Here is a 20695-nt window from a genome sequence, read left to right on the forward strand (position 1 = left end):
TTGCTGCTGTTGCTTGGCATCAAGCAAGTACAGGAACTTGCTGCTGCCAATGCATATGGCGATACAGTGTCGTGAGTATTTAAGACATACTGGTGCTGCACAATAGCATGTAAAATAACCCGTAGCAGATCTATACAGGTGGAGCTGGGGAAGGTGGAGGGCTTCAGATAACTCTGAAAGCGTGCTGTAGGAATCTCAGTGGATACTAGCCAGCCATATAAATGCAAGGCATTAAGCTCATTGGCTGCATATCCAGTGCATATACATTTTAAAATAATTTTTTTTAAAGTTCATTTTAAATGTTTATTTTTGGTGGTCACTGGAGACTAAAGGTCCTTGCACACTGAGTCCGAAATTTTCGTATGCGTTTTATCGTATACGTCATCCTTTCCTATCAAAATGCTTGCTATGGATGCAAAAACACAGTGTGTAAACGTGATTGACACGAGGTCGTATGTATTTTTTAACGTGCAAAAATTTCAGATGAGATTTTCAGACTCTATGTGCAAAGACCTTAATGCTTACTAAAAAGTCTTGTCAACCGTAGATGTTTGAACGGTAGTGTTTTTTGTCTATTATTGTTGTAGTTTTCTATTAGAATGTATTAAAATATTAATATGTATTTAGTTTCAAATGCTATTCTATGGAAAAATGTATATATTTAAAATATAGCTGTCTGGCTTGGTTGTCAGTTTACCGTGACAATCTAAGGTCGATGATCAGTATTTTCTGAAGGTTAAGCATTTCCTTTCACTATAAATTTGATGAAAAGGGAAATAATTACTTTAGGCTATATTTTATACCCTATTCCTGGAAAGTGGCTTCTGTTTTTCTCAATCTCTCTCTTTCTCCTCTCAACATACACACTCTTACTCTTACTTCTTCCTCACTCCTTCCTATTTCTTCTCATATTGTTCTCTATGAAAGCCTGACTGTGATCATACTCAGTAGTGCTGTTCTTAGAATCACTGCTGTCATGAACTGAGCTCATTTTAATGCATGTGTCAGACTGGTGACTGCTTGTTCTCACCTCTGTGTCACACAGCTGATCTCTAAGGCTTAATGCTAATCCACGAACATTTGATTTATTCCCTCTCCAGCAATTACGTTCTCTAATGGTGACGTGGATTGGCTCCATTCTGCATGCCATCGCTAAAGCCACCTCTCATATCTAGGTTTCAGAGCATTTCATTTTTCTGCTTTGATTTATTAAGTTGTGTACATTTTCCCAGTTTGTTATATATCTGTCAAATTCACAGAATGGGATTTTGTGTGAGCCATAATCAAAAGGATTGCAGTGAAATTTCCCTGGCAGAGGTCCATAGTTTAAACCTTGGCTCTCTTTAGGAAATGACCGCGGACAATCTGGCACACAGTGTTTCATCTCGAAAATCATATTGCAATTATGATTCCAAATAATACGATTTAACTGCTTTATGATAGACATCTGACATCTCAGATTGCACCACAAACTACAAGTGCACTGAACCTGTTGAGATGGAGTACTTGGACTATGTGCAGCAGACAAAAGAGTGCCGCCACTTCGCTTTGAAGCATTGACATTTATTTAATTAAATAACAGCCTTTTGCATTTGTGTAATCTCACAATTTTTTCTCACAATGAATTGTGCGGCCGTAATCATCACTGACTGTGTTTTTAGGAGGAGAATGGAGGCTCAAGTATGAGAGAGCAATCAGAGAGATTGAGTTTACTAAGAAGAGACTCCAGCAAGAGTTTGATGACAAACTAGAGGTGGAGCAGCAAAACAAGAGGCAGCTGGAAAGAAAGGTAAGGATGTCTTAGGCACGCAATAAATGATATATATATATATCATGTTCCATGAAGATATTTAGCAAATTTCCTACCATAAATATATCAAAACTTTATTTTTGATTAGTAATATGTATTGCTAAGAACTTCATTTGGACAACTTTAAAGGCGATTTTTCTCTCTTTTAAAATTTTTTTAAATTTTTTTTTGCACCCTCAGATCCCAGATTTTCAAATAGTTGTATCTCAGCCAAATATTGTCTTATCCTAACAAACCATACATCAATGCATCATACATCAAAGCTTATTTATTCAGCTTTCAGCTTGATGTATAAATCTCAATTTCAAAAAACTGACCATTATGACTGGTTTTGTGGTCACACATGTTATCAGATATTATTTTTGTTTTGTATTATTATTTTCATTTGATTGTGGAAATCATGATCCCTTCCCAGCATCCCTTCTGACTTTATTCTACCAAACCAACCCACATATCATAAAGACTCAGACTTCACTCGTATTGTCAGTGTGGTCCAACACAACAGCATGTATTGTCTCAAGCTTGAATGTATTAGCTGAAACTCATACATCTAGACAAGACACACACTGGATGGACAGATCCACCTGTACAGACTCACTGAGAATCTGTGTGTTTAGCTGACAGACCTGCAGGCAGACAATGAAGAGGTGCAGCGTGGCGCAGCAGCTGAAGAAGAAATGCCAGAGACTGACAGCCGAGCTGCAGGACACCAAACTGCACCTGGAGGGGCAGCAGAGCCGCAACCACGACCTGGAGAAAAAACAGCGCAAGTGAGTCAGACTAGATAAAGATTTACTAACAAGAGTTAAGGAATGGTGCAGCAAGTTATTTTGGTGCTCGTATGTTCCCACCCATAGTGAAATCCTATTGGCCCAAAATCCTGTTCTTCATGACTGTGTGCTATAATGCTTGGTATCAATGCAGATGTGCTGATTTTATTCGATTCTGATTCACAGGCTCTCAATTCCATTTGAGTTTGATTTATTTATGATTCCTTTGGGTGCATTTACATTATGGTGACCATTTTGCTTGCATATTCTGACATAGGGAAAGAAGTTCTCTTTCTGCTAAGAATGTAAATTATACAGAACAGTTTTTTAGACTGATTCAAACCAGTACGTAACCTTTCTTTTTGAGCTCTTTATTAAAAGAACTACTACACTGGTTGTGTTATGTTTGTTAGACAATTCAAATACGTTTCTTGCTGTTATCGCTGTACACAATCTTTTTATTGAATCACAATCGATACAGACTGCAAGCATTCACAACTCAGGTAAAATATGATTTCTTTTGCTAACCTTCTAACGTGGAATATCATGAAAAAATCATTTTAACCATAAACAACACAGTCTGCACTGTGTGGTTGCATGAGTTAATCTAGCAAAACAGAGCTACTGAAAATAGGCACGGAGCAAAAAAAAAAAAAAACACATTAGGATTTTAAGAATCTCTATCAAATGAAGATCACAGTTAATTGGAAAATCAATATTTTTTTATCTAACTCTAGTTTGTTAAACATCAAATATTTTCTGATGATTTGTTACACACAGCAACTTTGAGGACAGTACAATTACTTGACGATGGAAATGTGAGTAAGGCCTGTTTCATCCTTGTGTGAACAAGCCTTAAGAGTAGTCCACCGGTGCATCAGTAACAAGCATCTCAAAATTAAATCTGTATCATTACTTGGAGCAGGCCGTAAGCAGAGTGATGGTGATGTGTGAAGGTGCTGCAGCTAAGCCTCTTTAGACTGATTGAGTAAACAGGCGGAGGCTGTGCCTGTCACTGCGGTGGGGTTGTGTAAAAGTCCTCTAAATGAAATGATCGGCCAGAGGCTTAGGGTTACGGCAGATTTAGCCAGTAGGAGAGATGGGGGGAGGGCAAGGAGAGTGGTCCTTCATCTCTCTGTGGGGCTCGGATTAACATGAAGAGTTGCATAAGACTCATTTAGGGGATCATAACAGGGCCTCGGAGAGAAGGGGGTGGAGAACAAGAGAGAACTAGGAAAAGAGGAAAAGAACAAACTGATTTGCCCCAAAGCATCACAACTCCCCCCTCCTTGCTCATTGTTGCCCACTTACAAGTTAACCCAATCAGAATGCTTTTCCCTAATACCCCTCCTGACACACACGTCACACACAATACTGTAAAGCTTAGATGAGTTTTAGTTTCTCAACACTCTGCTATGCTTGGCTATTTTAGGAAAAGCAGGTATGCTATTTTTTTTGTTGTTTTGTATCATGTTATTTGATTTTGGTAAAACCTTTTCGTGTATTTCAGGCAAATTTAACTTGTGCTTTGATTATAGTAATTTGATTAGTTATTCAAGAATTTGAAATTTGCTTTAGTTATTGTATTGTATATATTTTGACTAGTGGTCAACTAATACATGTTTTTCAATGACAAATACTGTTGTCTAAAGAGCAGAACATTTTAATGACAGGAACTTGTATGAAATACATTTTTTATTAAGGATGAAAATAGATAAACCTATACTGTTATAGACAAAAATGGTCATATAACGAAACTTTCTAAAATAAAATTTCTATTAAATTTCTTTTCAAAGTGGGTTGTGGGTTTTTATTTCTTTTTTAATATTTGCTTTATTCCCTGAAAAATTTAATATAAAATGTATAAAAAAAAGGATGATTCATTGACATTGGCTCAAAAATTTGTAACATCAGCTTGGCTGATTTTTAAGTGATAGTTCACCCAAAAATGAAAATTCTAAAACTATGACTTACTTTCTTCTGTGACGCATTAAAGAAGGTATTTTGAATAATGTCTTGGTGTGTTTTGTCCGTAGAGTGGAAATCAAAACTTTTTGCTTACCAACATTCCTCAAAATATCTTCATTTTGTTCCACAGAAAAAATGAGTGAGTAAAGGATGACAGTTTTCTTATTTGGGTGAACTATCGCTTTAACTTCCCTGCGATTTTTATTTATTTTTTTTTATTTATTTATTTTTTTATTATTCTAATGGACCCTTCGCCAGGAGTTTGGTTGATTGATGGGTGATCTGACCAATCATAACGCCAAGTTTGCCATTTTGTCCGATAAACAAACCAGACAGGAGAGTAGATTAACGTCGGTGGACTTAAATTTAAAAACTGTGTATTGACGTCTTTCCATGGTTGAAACAAGATACATTCTGATGTTCATTCATGTTTATTTCATGCTATAACTAGTAAAGAGGAAGAGATTAACGGTTCACATGCAGCTTGAACTGCAGCAATCTGTCAAGGTACATTATAGAGCCACAAAATGGTATTTCTTGTTTGAATTTCTTAAATGACACAATTTGAAAGCTAAGACTTTGTTTCATACAAAAAGTAACCTGCTCTGTCTTGCCTGTCAGCACAGTGTCAGTGTCCTCTGTGCTCCGCGATGTATTTTTACATGATGTGTGGTGTGAGAGCGCCATGGCTTTTTGGACATAGCAACAGTAACTAAGGGGGGTGGGTCTTTGCGAAGTGTCAATTGTTTATTCACCTTATTCTTCCCGTAAAAATGGGTGTGGCCATTTGTAAATTTTATGGGTCTTGCTTCCGGTCTCATTCGCTTCCAGCTATTTTTAGCTGTGCAAAACCACTCGTTTTGCTGCTTGATATTGCAAATTGTTGTCTTACCGTATTATTTTAATGCTTTATCTTAATTTTTGAACACACTTGTTTGTAGTGCAAACAGTTTGTGATTTACTGCATGGTGTAATTCTTCTCGTTATTTCCCTATAGCGGCTAATGAACCGTAAGTTTCGCCCATAGGCTTACTTCCACGTTGAAGAATTAGGTGGATCATTTTTTTCATATTTGGTATTATATGAAGGCCTGTCATGGTTGTATTTCAGTGCTTGTGGAATTTATTTGCTATTTATTTGGTCTCAGCAGATCAGGTGTAATATGGCAGCTCGTTCCACCACATCGGAACAGAGAGAGTAAAGCATCTGGAAAGCGTCTTTGTACCTTTTGCTTCCTCTTTTTTTTTTTTTTTTTTTTTTAAGTTTTTTAAGTTTGTTGATGGTGTGTGTTTTTTTTTTTTGTGTGTGTATGCAATGTCTGCAGGTTTGACTCGGAGCAGACTCAGGCTCAGGAGGAGGTTCAGAGAGAGAAGAGTCAGCGGGAGAAACTGAGCAGAGAGAAAGACATGCTGACTGGGGAAGTGTTCAGCCTTAGACAACAACTGGAGGTCAGCAACCTCTCTTATATCATCCTCCTTTGTTGTCTCGCACTCACAGATTTTCCTGGCTGTGACGTACACGTGTCTGTGTGTGCTCAGTCCTGACTGTGTTGTTCTAAATGAGTTTTTCCCTGCTCTCTCAGGATAAGGATCTGGAGATATGTGCTGTCAATCTGAAGCTCGAGCAAATGGAGGCAGAGCTTCAAGATCTGAACTCACAGGAGACAAAGGACGAGGCATCATTGGCCAAGGTTAAAAAGCAGCTTCGTGACCTTGAGGCAAAGGTCAAAGATCAAGAAGAAGAGCTTGATGAACAGGCTGGAACTATTCAGATGCTGGAGCAGGTAGTCAAACACACACACTATAACATTTTTCAATCTGGGAGAGAACTTTATTAATTTTCACTAACTTTTGCAACAATTTTGTCTTCAAACTTTGTAAACCCTCGCACACACACCACTCTCGTACACTTGTGACATCATGTCATGAGAATAAGGGTATACATTGTATTGAGCTGCCTGATGTTTAATGTATTATTTCTTGGAATGATGCACATTCTCCATGCACACAATTTTCACCTGTCATGCGTAATATGCTAATTCATGTAAATTCAGCTGATGTATCGGTATGAAGAAACTGTCAATACACTCACAGTCTGCATACATTATAATAATAATTACAAAGCGTTTTATTGGCCTGTACGACAGGGATATTTTGCATATGCATCTGTATGCATATAGCACCTGTTCCTCTGTATTCCAATGCATGCAGAAGGTGTGGATTTGTATTCACTGAGCTGTTGATGTTGTGACCTGCAGGCCAAGCTCCGTCTGGAGATGGAGATGGAGAGACTGAGACAGACACATTCGAAAGAGATTGAGAGCAAAGACGACGAGGTGGAGGAGATCAGACAGTCCTGCAGCAAGAAGGTATGATACAGTCAACCAGCAATAACTGCTAATAATCATTACGGCCTTTGGTATGTTAGCTTCATTGTGTGATTTATATTTATTAATAATATATTACAAAAATAATAATTACTTAATTAATCACTAGCAGTATTAATATTATTCATTTATTAATTATACTAATATATGTATTAAATCATATTAATATTCTTTTACAGTAAATATTAGTATAAAGTGAAATATTTTACGGCACTGTTAAATAATGCATTACTATATTAACAAAAAGTTTAGTGTTGTTGTTGGTAGTAGTAGTAGTAGTAGTAGTAGTAGTAGTGCTGTCAAATTGATTGATCACGTCCAAATTTAAAGTTTGTTTACATAATTTGTGTGTGTACTTTGTAAACTTTATATATATATATATATATATATATATATATGTATGTATGTATGTATGTATGTATATATGTATGTATGTAAGAAGTATTTAAGTGTATATAAATATTCATATTAATGATTTATATATTCTTTGTATAAGTATTTATAATAAATATATATGTAATATGTTTATTATTATATAATGTTATTATTATATAGTATAATAAATATATTTATAAATATTTATAATATTTATATATACATGTATATATGTATTTATATATACATAAATAATCACAGTACACATACACATACTATGTAAACACAATAAAAATTTCCATAAAAATCAAATAAAATAATTTTCATAAATTTTAATGTGATTAATTGCATTTAATCGATTTGTCAGCACTTATTATTATTATTGTTGTTGTTATTATTATTTTCTTTTAATAACAAAAGTTTTGTCAAGATGAAGACTCAAAGTTTTATGTCAAAATCATGAGAAAATTATGATAAAAAACAAAACAAAAACAAAATAGCCTTTTAGAGCTCCCATACACATGTACAAGTCACCAGCTAACACCATTTAAACATGCTCAGAATAGTTTACAACTGGTTTCAGAAGTTCAGGTGAGTTCAGTTTATAACATTTTAATTGCTGATGTTCAGTTCTTATGCAGAGCTCGTTTCAGCTCCTGTACAACATAAATAAACAAGACGTATTCGCCCAAGTGTTGAATAAGAATTTCCATTCAGCGTTGTTCAGTGCAGCTCTTGTTGCAGATAGCGGCTTTCACATTTGTGGAGTGTCTTTGCCGCGTAGGTGCAGATAAGCTGAACTCATTGAGTTTTGTTTTGATGTATAATTCATGGGGGCTGCTATTTTATTTTCCTCACGTATAGTTCACCTTTCCCTCCTCTCCACTTAACCAATCAAGCTGCCAGTACAGTGCATCCCATAATTACCCTTCTTTCTCACAACCGAGTCCCTTGATTGACACTTGAAGGTGCTCAGAAGCATCTAAAGGCACATTTAGGGAATGTGTTTATATGTCTGGAATGATGGTATATAATTGGATTGACTCTTCAGGGCAAACCTACTTCACAAAGCCCTCCATGATGTTCTGTTACTATGCTTGTGTGTGAGCAGCTCAAGCAAATGGAGGTGCAGCTGGAGGAGGAGTATGAAGAGAAGCAGAAGGTCTTGCGGGAGAGGAGGGACCTGGAAGCCAAGCTGATGAGCGCTCAAGACCAGGTATAGCACTCAACCTACTATATACTGTACTATATCAAGATTTTAAATACGGTTTCAAATATGGTAACTAAGCACTGTCTTAAATAAATATGTACAACCTTGCATATCACCCAAGTTATTTTTATGGCATTTTGTAATTTCTTTTATTTTTTATTCACTTATTTTTGACAGACTTTGTTTAAAGAACCGAAATAAATGTTTTGTAAGTTTGTGGTCAATACGATTTTTTTTAGATAATACTACTTTTAGGCATCAAGGATGCATTAAATTGATCAAAAGGCCTGTAAAGGCATTTATAATGTTCTAAAAGATTTCTATTTCAAACAAATACTTAATTATTTTTAACTATATAAGAATAGAAAGAATCCAGTTGAAAATGTATATTAGATGATTAGATGTTCTGTGGAGGAACTGAAAACTGAAAACTGGAGTAATGTGTGCTGAAAATTCAGCTTTGCCCTCACAGGAATAAATTACATTTTATTTTACAATATTACTGTTTTTTTTTTTTTGTTTGTTTTTGTTTTTTTTATCAAACAAATGCAGCCCTGGTGAGCATAAAGGTCATTGCACACCGAGTTCGAAATTTTAAACAGTACTGTATACACATTTAAAATGTAACACGTTTCTGTAAATCACAGACCAAAAATGCTAATAACTCATTTCACACTTTTGGGGTAATTCCAAATCATCGCCAAACTTCTGGTTTAGCACTAGTGGAGCAAATCATGTAAATAAAGTCATTTTTTTTTGTTTATCCACCGGAATAACAAAACGCTTTTGTTTGTTCTTTTTAAGATTACTTGCTATATTCAATTAAAAAAAATAAAATAATAATAAAAAAGAGTACCTACTATGAAAATTAAATATAAAAAAATATATATTTCCTATATTAACAAATTATACTTTGAGGAAAATGCAGAAACATTTTATTTACCTTCACAAAGAAACGGTTGCTTGAGTGTGTACTGTACAATAGTTAGAGTATATTTATATATATATATAACCAGTATGCAAATTGTCTTTTCAGGTGAGCCACAGAGATGTGGAGACAGAAAAGCGTCTGAGGAAAGACCTGAAGCGCACAAAGGCCTTGCTGGCTGATGCCCAGATCATGCTGGATCACCTGAAGAACAACGCTCCCAGCAAGAGAGAGATCGCTCAGCTCAAGAACCAGGTCGGTTCTGTAGTTAACACATCATATATGACATCCAGTCATAAACAAACATTTTATTTATGTGTGTGTGTGTGTGTGTGTGCTCTTCACAGCTCGAGGAATCAGAGTTCACGTGTGCTGCTGCAGTCAAAGCCCGAAAGTCAATGGAAGTGGAGATTGAGGACCTTCATGTCCAAATGGATGACATATCTAAATCCAAGCAGGCGGTAAGTCTGTCTGTGTTTGAAAGAGAACAAAACTGAGTCGATTTGCTTCTTTTAAATTAGACTTATCCCACACACAGAGACAAAGGACACCACCTGTCTTCATCCACCATAGGTGGCAGCCAGGATGTCATTTCAATTATTTACAGCGGGAAATGATTTCCGCCCATAATGGCACGTTCCCAATGTCAGCTCTAATTTGAACAGGATGTATCAGCGTGAAATGTATTACACTTTAATAATTCTGTCATTGATTCAGTATTATTTCAGCGTGGAGAAAATTGTGTAATTGTGTCCTCGCTGTAGCGTATTATGAAGTGATATCAGGAGAGACGGATGCAGCCCAATTCTGCAGATGCTGTTCCCCTGACGCTGTCTCCATATTGTTTTCAATTTTTTTTTTCCTTTTTTTTTTTTTTTTTTTTGTCGTCGCCGCCTGTCATATTTGCTCAGCTCTCTGGAGCAAGAGACACTGACAGAAGGGTGCAGTGAACATTTTAATTTTCTATAAAGCCGCAGTCATGCTGAAGCATTGTTTTGGTGCAGAGTGTTTTTGTGGGTATTGCTAAACCTGTCTCTCTTCTAAATATTGTCATATTGATTAGCAAGGCCGTGATAAATGGTCTGGTCATGATCACAGTGTGATTAGCTTCAGGTCTGTCTGTCACCCCTCCCTCCCCTGGGAGCTCATGGATTTCCACTAGAGGATTGGAAGGTGACGCATAGGTTTGATACAATACACCTGCCAGACAGAGTTTAAAGGTGTGAAATGGAACAGTACAGACAATAGTGAATATCTTCTATCAGTATCTTGTGTTAAAAGAGAAATATAATGGAAAACTGGATTTTCATTACTATGTAGACATAATCCTGCAAAGCCAGTCCATGTATATAATTTATGAAAATTTAAAAAATGGGTTATTGAGAAATCATCGTAATATTGATACCATAACCATAGGCACGCATCATATGACCACAAAAATTTACACTACTGTTCAGAAGTTGGATAATTGTGTGTTGTTGTTTTTTTTTCTTGTTTTTTTTTCTCACTTTTTAGTCTCTTATGCTCACCAAGACTTTAAAAAAAAAAAAAAGTAATATTGTGAAATATTATTACAATTTAAAACAGCTCTTTTCTTTTTGAATGCATTACCAAATGTAATTTATTCTGTTTTATACTGTTCCGAAGTTTGGGCTTAGTAAGATTTTTTTATTTATTTGATCAAAAATGCAGTAAAAACAGTAATACTGTGAAATATTATTACAATTTGAATCAGTGTTAAATAATATATTTGTGGTATCCATGATACATTTTTTCCAGGATTCTTTGATGAATAGAAAGTTCAAAAGAACAGCATTTATTTGAAATAAAAATCTTTTGTAATATTATAAATATGACCCTGGACCACAAAACCTGAAGTTGCCGGGGGATATTTGTAGCAATAGCCAAAAATACATGGTATGGGTCAAAATTATAGATTTTTCTTTTATGCCAAAAATCATTAGGATATTAAGTAAATGAAGATATTTTGTAAATTCCCCACCGTAAATATATCAAATCTTTGTTTTTGATTAGTAATATGCATTGCTAAGGACTTCATTTGGATAACTTTAAAGGTGATTTTCTCAATATTTAGATTTATTTTATTTTTTTTTGCACCCTCAGATTACAGATATTCAAATAGTTGTATCTCAGCCAAATATTGTCGTATCCTAACAAACCATACGTCAATTTATCTCAATTTCGAAAAACTGACACTTAAGGTTTTGTGGTCCAGGGTCACAAATAATATTATAATGTACTCTATTTACTGTCACCCTTAAATCAATTTAATGTGTGCTTGCTGCATAAAATGATTAAGAAAATCTTACTGATCCCAAACTTCTGAATGGTTGTGCACATACAGCTAAGGCAATTTTCACATTTAGTGAGATTAATCAAGTCTCATTCACTTTTAGGCTTCTTAAAGAAACAGTAGGAGTCTGTTTTTGATCAGAGAGTGTAAAAATGGTGATATTTTTGGTGCATATCAGAGAAACAAGTAAAATTATTTAAAGTGCAGAATATAACCGGTTTCATTTTAATTAATTTGCCTTGATTTGTTAAAGATATGGAATGTGTAAAAGAAATTGCAAACTGCTTTCATGAGGATGTTTTTACAAAATAATGTGCGACGTCTACAATTTTTGCTTTTACTAATGCATTTGAAAGTTACTCCTCAGAGATTAGCTGCCTGTATTGTTGAGGTAATTATTATTGAATGGAATTAGACCTCTGATACTGTTTGACAGAGCAGGCAGTGAAGTGTCCATCTCTAATTGGGAGACGGTGCTGCGTTCTCAGGGATTTATACAATGCAAGCAGCTACTGTTTAGTGACGGGGTGACAGGAAAATGATCTCTTTTAAGGAATTAAAGGAGCTGGGCTTTCAGTTGCTGAAGTGGTTAGATGTGTATGTTCCTGACATGCAGAGGTTTGAGTCTGACTGTGTTGAGTCTGTGGCCTATTTGCTGTTGTCTGTATCAACAAAAATAGCTAAAAACACATTCTGTCACCCAATCAGTTCCTAATGCATGAACTTAAGACCTGCCAAAACGTCAAGCATTTCAATTAGATAGATTGTTTTCTCAGACATTTTTTATTTCAATTTGCAGACATATTTGTGTTTGTCTTATGCTTTTGTTTGATTTCCGTGTAGCTTGAGGAGCAGCTGAGTCGATTGCAGAGGGAGAAGAATGACCTGCAGTCTCGCATGGAGGAGGATCAGGAGGACATGAACGAACTCATGAAGAAACACAAAGCCGCTGTTGCCCAGGTAACTCTCTCAGGCACTCATGCCTGTCAGATCGCTATACAGAGCCTCTCTGTCATCATCGCACACAGAGTAGATGTACATGTACGTGTATGTACATTTTGTTTTTTTGTTGTATCCTAAAAATTCAATATGAATAAAATGTTATTTAAGAAATTATACATCAATTTAAATAACATTTTATTTTTATATATATATATATTACCTGTAAATAAAAAAAATAAAATAAAAAAATATATATATACATGTATGTGTGTGTATATATATATATAAATAAATATATTTAAATAAATATATAAAAAATATATATTTTAAATAACAAATTTATAGTTGGATAGATATCCATGATATATAATTCTAATTCTGATGTGTGTGTGTGTGTGTGTGTGTGTGTGTGTGTGTGTATGTACAGTCATGGACAAAAATATCTGCACCCTTGGTAAATATGATCAAAGAAGGCTGTAAAAATTAATCTGCATTGTTAATCCTTTTCTTCTTTTTTTTCTTTTTTAAAAAATCACAAAAATCTAACCTTTCATTGGATAATATGAATTTAAAATGGGGGGAAATATCATTATGAAATAAATGTTTTTCTCTAATACACATTGGCCACAATTAACGGCACCCTTTTATTCAATACTTTTTGAAACCTCCATTTGCCAGTTTAACAGCTCTAAATTTTCTCCTATAATGCCTGATGAGGTTAGAAAACACCTGACAATTCCTGACAATCAGATTTCGAAATCGATGAAGGAATTCAAGGGGTTTGAATTCCTTCATCCAGAATCACTCCAGACCCTTTAGATTCCCAGCTCCATGTTGGTGGTGCTTCTCTTCAGTTCACCCCACTCATTTTCTATAGGGTTCAGGTCAGAGGACTGGAATGGCCAGCAGAAGCTTGTTTCTGTGCTCAGTGACCCATTTTTGTGTTGTTTTTGAGGTTTGTGTTTGGATTATTGTGCGGTTGGAAGATCCAAACATGGCCCATTTGAAGTTCCAGTCGTGTCTGATAACTGAATATGCTGAAGTTTGTTTTTGGATGAGCTAGGAGAATTTTTCTTGAAACCCTCCCAAACAACATGTGGTGATGTAGGTGCTGTTTGACAATTTTTTTTCAAGGTTTTCCGACCCCGAGACTCAACTATTTTCTGCAATTCTCCAGCTGTGGTCCTTGGAGAGTCTTTAGCCACTCAAACTCTCCTTCTCATCGTGCATTAGGACGATATAGACACACGTCCTCTTCCAGGCAGTTTCGTAACATTTTATGTTGACTGGAAATTCTTAATTATTGCCCTGATGGTGGAAATGGGAATTTTCACTGCTCTAGCCCTTTTTTTAAAGCCACTTCACTAATTTGTGAAGCTCAATTGTCTTTTGCTGCACATCAGAAATATATTCTTTGGTTTTTCTCATTGTGATGGATGATTAAGGGAATTTGGGCTTTGTTTTCCCTCCTGTTTATATTTCTGTGAAACAGGAAGCCATGGCTGGATAATTTCATGTTCATAATCACCCTGGAGTGCTCAAAATTGTGAATGGGAATATACTTCAGAGATATTTTACTCATAAGAATTTGTAGGGGTACCAATAATTGTGTCCAATGTGTATTTGAAAAACAACATTTATTTCACAATGATATTTCCCCCCATTTTAAATTCTTATTATCCAATGAAAGGTTAGATTTTTGTGAATTGTTTTAAATAAAAGATCAAAAGGATTAACAATGCAGATTAATTTTCACAGCTGCCTTTGATCATATTTACCAAGGGTGCCAATAATTCTGACCACTACTGTATGTATGTATGTATGTTTCACGAAGCCATATTTCACAAGTTACAGCATTCACAGCAAAAGTGGTGTGAAACAGTCCTAAAAAGCATTTTTATTCACAGTTGTGTTGTCCTTTTTGATTATATATTTTTGACACCGCGCATATTGCATGCTACATCATTTCCACATTTGACATTTTCCAGTATGATTCATTGCTGTTTCTCGGCAACATGTTTCCATCATGCAAATCAAATCGACAGCATCATTTAGCGTGTGCAGATGGACCACTTTGTATTTTTCTTTTTGATTGGTTGCTCGTGCCAGTGTGAAGGTGTCACTGCAGTGATTGTCGTGTATTTGAGTGCGTGGGTTGATTATCATTAAGAGTGTTTTAAACACAGCATGCTGCTATGGCAGTGATGTTGAGATGAGTGATGTGTCTCCACAGACCCTAAGTAAACAGATCCTCTCCAGTGGAACAGGCATATTCCCCTGGGTTTACTTCACCAGCTCTATGGTTCATTTATGGGAACACTGCACAGGTTTTGAAACAGTCACAATCATACTTGAGGCATTCAGACAGTCTCGTAGTTAACTCTCTCTCCGCTTCATTTCACTCATGCTTCTGTTAGCATGCCATTTATTGCTGCCATTTTTCTCTGAGATGTCATTAACAGACCATTAGATTGCTTGTCTGTCAGTAGTTAAATGGTTTGCAGTGTGTAACAGTGCCTTTCCCATTCCGCCACAAGTGTGCTATAAGATATCACCAACATAGCATACGATCATAGTGTATATTGCCCACTTGTTTGGTATGTTCTCTACATGCTGGTTTTTTAATAGTATGCATCAATAGAATAAGGGAAATGTAGTCCATCTTTATAAACAATGCAAAATTCCTCAAAACAACTGATCTTCTATTTGAGTCATTTGTATATTTCATATGTACATGTATAAAGCATGACAAATGACTTTGGATAAATATGAAGTAACTGTAGGTTCAGGTTGTCCTGTGATATGTAGAAGACTCTGACCCCTCTGTGGTGTGTTCTTTTGCAGTCCTCACAGAACCTGGCCCAGATCAGTGACCTGCAGGCCCAGCTGGAGGAGGCCATGAAGGAGAAACAGGACGTCCAGGAGAAGGTGAATTCGCTTTGGCATCTATACAGAAATGCATATTTCAACACTGTTCTCAGAGTACATCCTAAGTGAACTTAAAACAAAACAAAACAGAAGCTGAATTATGCTTAAGTTAAGCTCATTTCATTCAACTCTTTAATGATAGGATCAAACTCCTCCCCTTTCAACCATTGACTCTTCAATGATATGATCAGACTCCGCCCCCTCATCATTTGACTCTTTAATGATAGGCTCAGGCTCCAACCATCTCAACCGATGACTCTAATGATGGAATTAGATTCAGCCCCCTCAGAATTTGAATTTTTAATGAACAGACTCCACCCCTCAGCATTTGACTTTTTAGTGACTCAGACTCCACCTCTCTCAGTTTTTAACTCTTTAATTATAGAATCAGTCTTCCCCTCTTAGCATTTGACTCTGCACTCTCAGCATCAGACGCTGCACTCTCTATACTCTCTACACTCTCTTTTCCAATTTAATGTCCCATACTGTAGGGAACAGTTTGTTTCCTCCTCACAAAACTCAAAGTTGAGTAATTTGCTCAAAAACTCTATCTGGCCAACTGTGTATTCAGAAAAAATATTATTCTTGGCACTGAATAGTTTCACTCTTTGAAACGACTGTGGCTATATGCAGACATGGCACAGTGATGGGGTTTGAATAATACATTTGAGACCTGTGTAATTGAACAAGTATCAGAACCTCAATTGTGGTCTGAACTGGGTTTGACTTATCACTGGATGTAGAGCGGCAGAGCCGGTTTAAAGGCTGATAAACCAGGTAGGCATTGTAAAAGACACTCCGTGGTGGTGAGGGATTTGTCTCTGAGTCATTGCTCAGCAGGTAATAGTTATATTCAGTATTTCCATGAAATACAGATTGCTGTCCTTTCTCAGTATATTTGTGTGAATTCTCACTCCGTATGTGTGTGTTTGGCAGCTCACAGCCCTGCAGAGTCAGCTAGAGTTCCAAGAGCAGTCCATGGTGGACAAGTCTCTGGTCAGCCGGCAGGAGGCCAAGATCCGTGAGCTGGAGACCAAGCTGGAGTTTGAGAAGACACAGGTCAAACGCTTGGAGGTGAGTTGGCAGGATGCATGTGTTTATGTGGGATGCTGGAAGTGTCAAAAGGTCAGCACTCAGACATTGAAGTGTCAGATAAGGGTGAAATTAATCTACACACCCACCAGGCTTTCCTCATTGGTCTACACTTTATAGACCTTTATCCCTTGTACTAAAAGTGTTTAAAAATTCCCCACCAAAAAAATGTCACTATGAATTGAAAGTGGATTATTTCCAACCCCCTCTGTGTTTTTGAAATCAACAGTGTCAGTCCCACTTTTAAAGAGGAAATGTACATTTCATTTCATGTGTGATTTTTATGTTGCCGGAGGCAGCGGGTCATCGGTTTTTGTGTTGTACACAACTAGTGTAATTAATGTGTTTCCTCTAATGCATATTATTTCAGCGTTTTGTTTTGTTTGATTTAATGGGATTTTTGCTCCTTAAGTGACATTTTCCAACAGCATTCATCTCTGTTGGGTGCTCCCGTTCACCTGCAGAATTACAATTGGCACTCTGCACAAATTACAAACTTCTACTGCGCCCACAGCAAAATCTGTCAACAGAAGCGATTTAAAAGCGCTATTATTACTGATTTGTTGGACGTATAGCTTAGTTCAGGCTTGGGCAATGTTATCTCTAGAGGCAGCTTGTTTAAACCGTGCCCATCCGAAGCTGTAAAGAATGTCTGTTTTCCTAATCTGTAGATATTTCTGTTTCGATGCCAGCGCAGCCCACCTTTTGGTGTGAAAAATCACAGAAAAGTTGCTGTGGAAGTTATTTGGAGTTTCACACCATATGGATAGCTTGACAGTCTTGCATATTTCAGTGCTAGACTTGCAGGATTCTGTAAACAACCACAGTGGGTCCAGAAACACTTAAGCGATGGTGCATGTTATTGCTCCGTATATGTGTTAAATAAATGATTGCGTCTTCTGCAGAGTCTTGTAGCGAGGCTGAAAGAGAATCTCGAGAAGTTGACTGAGGAACGAGACCAACGCAGTGCCAGCGAGAACCGGGAGAAAGAGCAGAACAAGCGTCTCCTGAGGCAGATCCGAGACGTCAAGGAGGAGATGGCCGAGCTGGCCAAGAAGGAAGCAGAAGCCAGCCGCAAGAAACACGAGCTGGTAAGAAGCCTGCTCTGATGTTCTGCTTCATTGACGTTCTCATTCTGAAGTGTCTTGAAGGGATAGTACACCCAAAAAGGAAAGTTCTGTGATTGTTTACTCAACCTCATGTCATTCCAAACCGGTTTGACCTCTTTCCTCTGCAGAACATAAAAGATGATATTTTGAGGAATGTTACAAACATTAAAGCCCAAAAAACACTGAGAATTTTTTTCAGAATATCTTCTTTTATATTCCAGGTTTGTAATTGCATAAGGGGAATAAATGATGGCAATTTAAATTTGAGTGAACTATCCCTTTAAGCATGTGATGAAAGCAGAAATGTTACATACACCCTATATGGACCCTCTAGATAACAGGTTTGATTAAACCTCTTAATTCCAGACAGATTGTAAAATTATAGCATACAGTGACGTTCTAAAAAATGGTTTGAAGAGGGCTCTTTTCTCTTCCAGCATGATATGAGGTCCATAAAGAAATGATTTACTAAGTCTGGTGGTGAGAAAGAAATTGATTGGCCTTCATAAAGTTCAGACCTGAACCCCTTTGGGATGAATAGGAACAGCAAGTCTACCGACAATAGTGCCTGACCTCACGGATCAGGGTCAAAAATGAACTTTTTTGCCCACGGCCACCATGGCTGATGAATGCAGAATTTTACTTTGTCAATTCAGATATAGAAAATAATGGAACAAATGCACGAATACTTACATTTTTATAGATGTGTTCTGTTTTTTCACAAGTGAATTTATGTGAACTGAATCTTTAAAGAAGAGTCAGTTACAAATAAATAAATAAATAAACAATCAAATAAATAAATCATGATTTACTAAGGATGCACTGATATTAAAATTTTGGCTAATACAGTGTAGCTACTGATTATTTTGTCCAATAATCAATAAATGGCTAATCAAAATTCAATTTTCTATTACATTTTGTCTAAAACATTTTCAAATACTACAAATTGATTTAGGCGTCACAACATGTTAATTTTAGTATTATTTATATGCTTGTATAGTATTTATTAATATTTTGAATCTTTTATTTTTATATTTTCATTTTAGTTCATTTGTATTAGTTTGTTTTTTAATATTTCTATTTAGCTTTATTTTATTTTTATTTTTGAATTAGTATTAGTAATTTTAATCCTTAAACTTTTTTTTAATTTTTTTTTTTTTTACTTTAGCTGCCATGTAACATTTCAGTTTTTTGAGTTTAAGATTATGGTGACTAAGTATCAAATATTTTTATCTAATATTTATATTTTTTCAGCTTTTTGATATTTTGGTTAACAGTAACATCACTGATGTACCGTGAGAAAAATGGATATTCTCTTCATATCCTTCATATCTATGAATCATATTCAGATTCATAAAAGATTACATTTAACTGTGTTTTTCAATAATATCTTTAAGTGAATGTTAGATGACTGTAGCAAAAATAATCTAATTGTAAAAACGGGCAGAAACGAGTGCCTCTTATTTAGACTGAAATGGAACGCTGTCTCTTCAGGAAATGGATATTGAGAGTTTGGAAGCGGCCAACCAGAGTCTCCAGGCGGATCTTAAGCTGGCCTTTAAGAGGATCGGAGACCTCCAGGCTGCTATCGAGGATGAGATGGAGAGTGATGACAATGAGGATCTCATCAACAGGTAACACTTGCTGCTTTGAGGACTCTTTATTTAATGCATACCTTAGGAGAGCTTCTCCATGTGTATAAGTGGGTAAAAAAGAGATAGAAAAAGTGAGAAGACACTATCTGGATGAATGCACTGTTCACTGAGCTTTTGGAGACGGCAATCAGCGAGCCAGTCTCAGTCTCAGTCATCTCTTATTCACACTCTCTTAAATATTTATGCCTCGAAAACTGCTGCACATAATTTGGAGCTCCTTTTTTATGTACTTGGCCTCATCAGTCAGAGGAAGTCATCTCTATTCAGCCTCATTCCGCGCCGCTCCACTTCTCTCAGTGACCTGCACCTTACTGCGCAGAGCTGAGTTTATTTGCTCGTTTATGTGCGTAGAAGGATTCCAGTCACCCAAATAGCAGGAAATAGCACCACACTCGTACTTCGCAAGGGTTACGCAGAGCAAAAGTCAGCAAAAGGTCAGAATTCTAGGTAAACATCTTGAGCAATATGTAGCGCTAGAAACCTTTACACTAGACATTATAAATATTAAATCACAAGCTGTGTTTTTAAGAGCGTGACTTTATTTAAATTTTTTTCTTACATCCATTGTTCTTTACTTTTCCATTTGAAACTCACTTATTTCTGCTCTTTGTTTTTTTATGTATGTGTCTCATTTCCCTCCCTCCTCCAGTTTACAAGACATGGTGACTAAGTATCAGAAACGAAAGAACAAGATGTGAGGAGTTCAAGTTTGAACTTGTTAACATATTTGAATTCTCCTTTGCCCTCACAGGAAGATGATGCAGTATACATGCAGTCATTTTCGAGAAATGAAATGCAGAATAGGGAATATTCTGTATTGTAAATCTCGATTTTGACTCAAGAAAATACTAGAAGCATCATGTTGATACTGCATCACACTTCCGGGCATGACAACTAACATCACAAACATGGTTTTCTCCTTTTTTATGCACGATGCCTCATACATAATGTATGCGTACTACAAACTGCATGCTTTTTCTAAGCCAAGCATGGTCCCTACTCAGTTACCCTCCCCAGAGGCGATTCCCTTACCCTGAACCCCTGCTTTGTAATGTTGAACTTTTGGATATCTGGTGCTTCACCATTGGGACTGGCGTCCATTGACGGGTAAGAACCATTTTGAGTGCAGCCCAGGTGTAGTTACATGTCCGCAGGGTCTAGACCATGGTCTATTCCCTGACTGTCTAACTCGAGAGCCAGAAGGGTCT

At 36.4% G+C, this 20695-nt stretch overlaps 1 protein-coding gene across 1 annotated transcript in view; it reads left to right on the plus strand.

The window, feature by feature from the left end:
- LOC131520887 (unconventional myosin-XVIIIa-like) overlaps positions 1-20695 on the plus strand; it is a 75396-nt gene that overhangs the window by 45393 nt on the left and 9308 nt on the right. Inside the window, 14 exon segments of the mRNA XM_058745408.1 lie at positions 1662-1789; positions 2428-2468; positions 2470-2580; positions 5873-5996; positions 6131-6331; positions 6806-6916; positions 8421-8525; positions 9556-9702; positions 9795-9908; positions 12605-12721; positions 15548-15631; positions 16568-16705; positions 17629-17814; positions 19327-19466. Of these exon segments, the coding sequence (XP_058601391.1) occupies positions 1662-1789; positions 2428-2468; positions 2470-2580; positions 5873-5996; positions 6131-6331; positions 6806-6916; positions 8421-8525; positions 9556-9702; positions 9795-9908; positions 12605-12721; positions 15548-15631; positions 16568-16705; positions 17629-17814; positions 19327-19466 (1747 nt within the window).

This window comes from Onychostoma macrolepis, chromosome 15 (assembly GCF_012432095.1).
Source record: "Onychostoma macrolepis isolate SWU-2019 chromosome 15, ASM1243209v1, whole genome shotgun sequence".
In the NCBI taxonomy this organism is placed as follows: domain Eukaryota; kingdom Metazoa; phylum Chordata; class Actinopteri; order Cypriniformes; family Cyprinidae; genus Onychostoma; species Onychostoma macrolepis.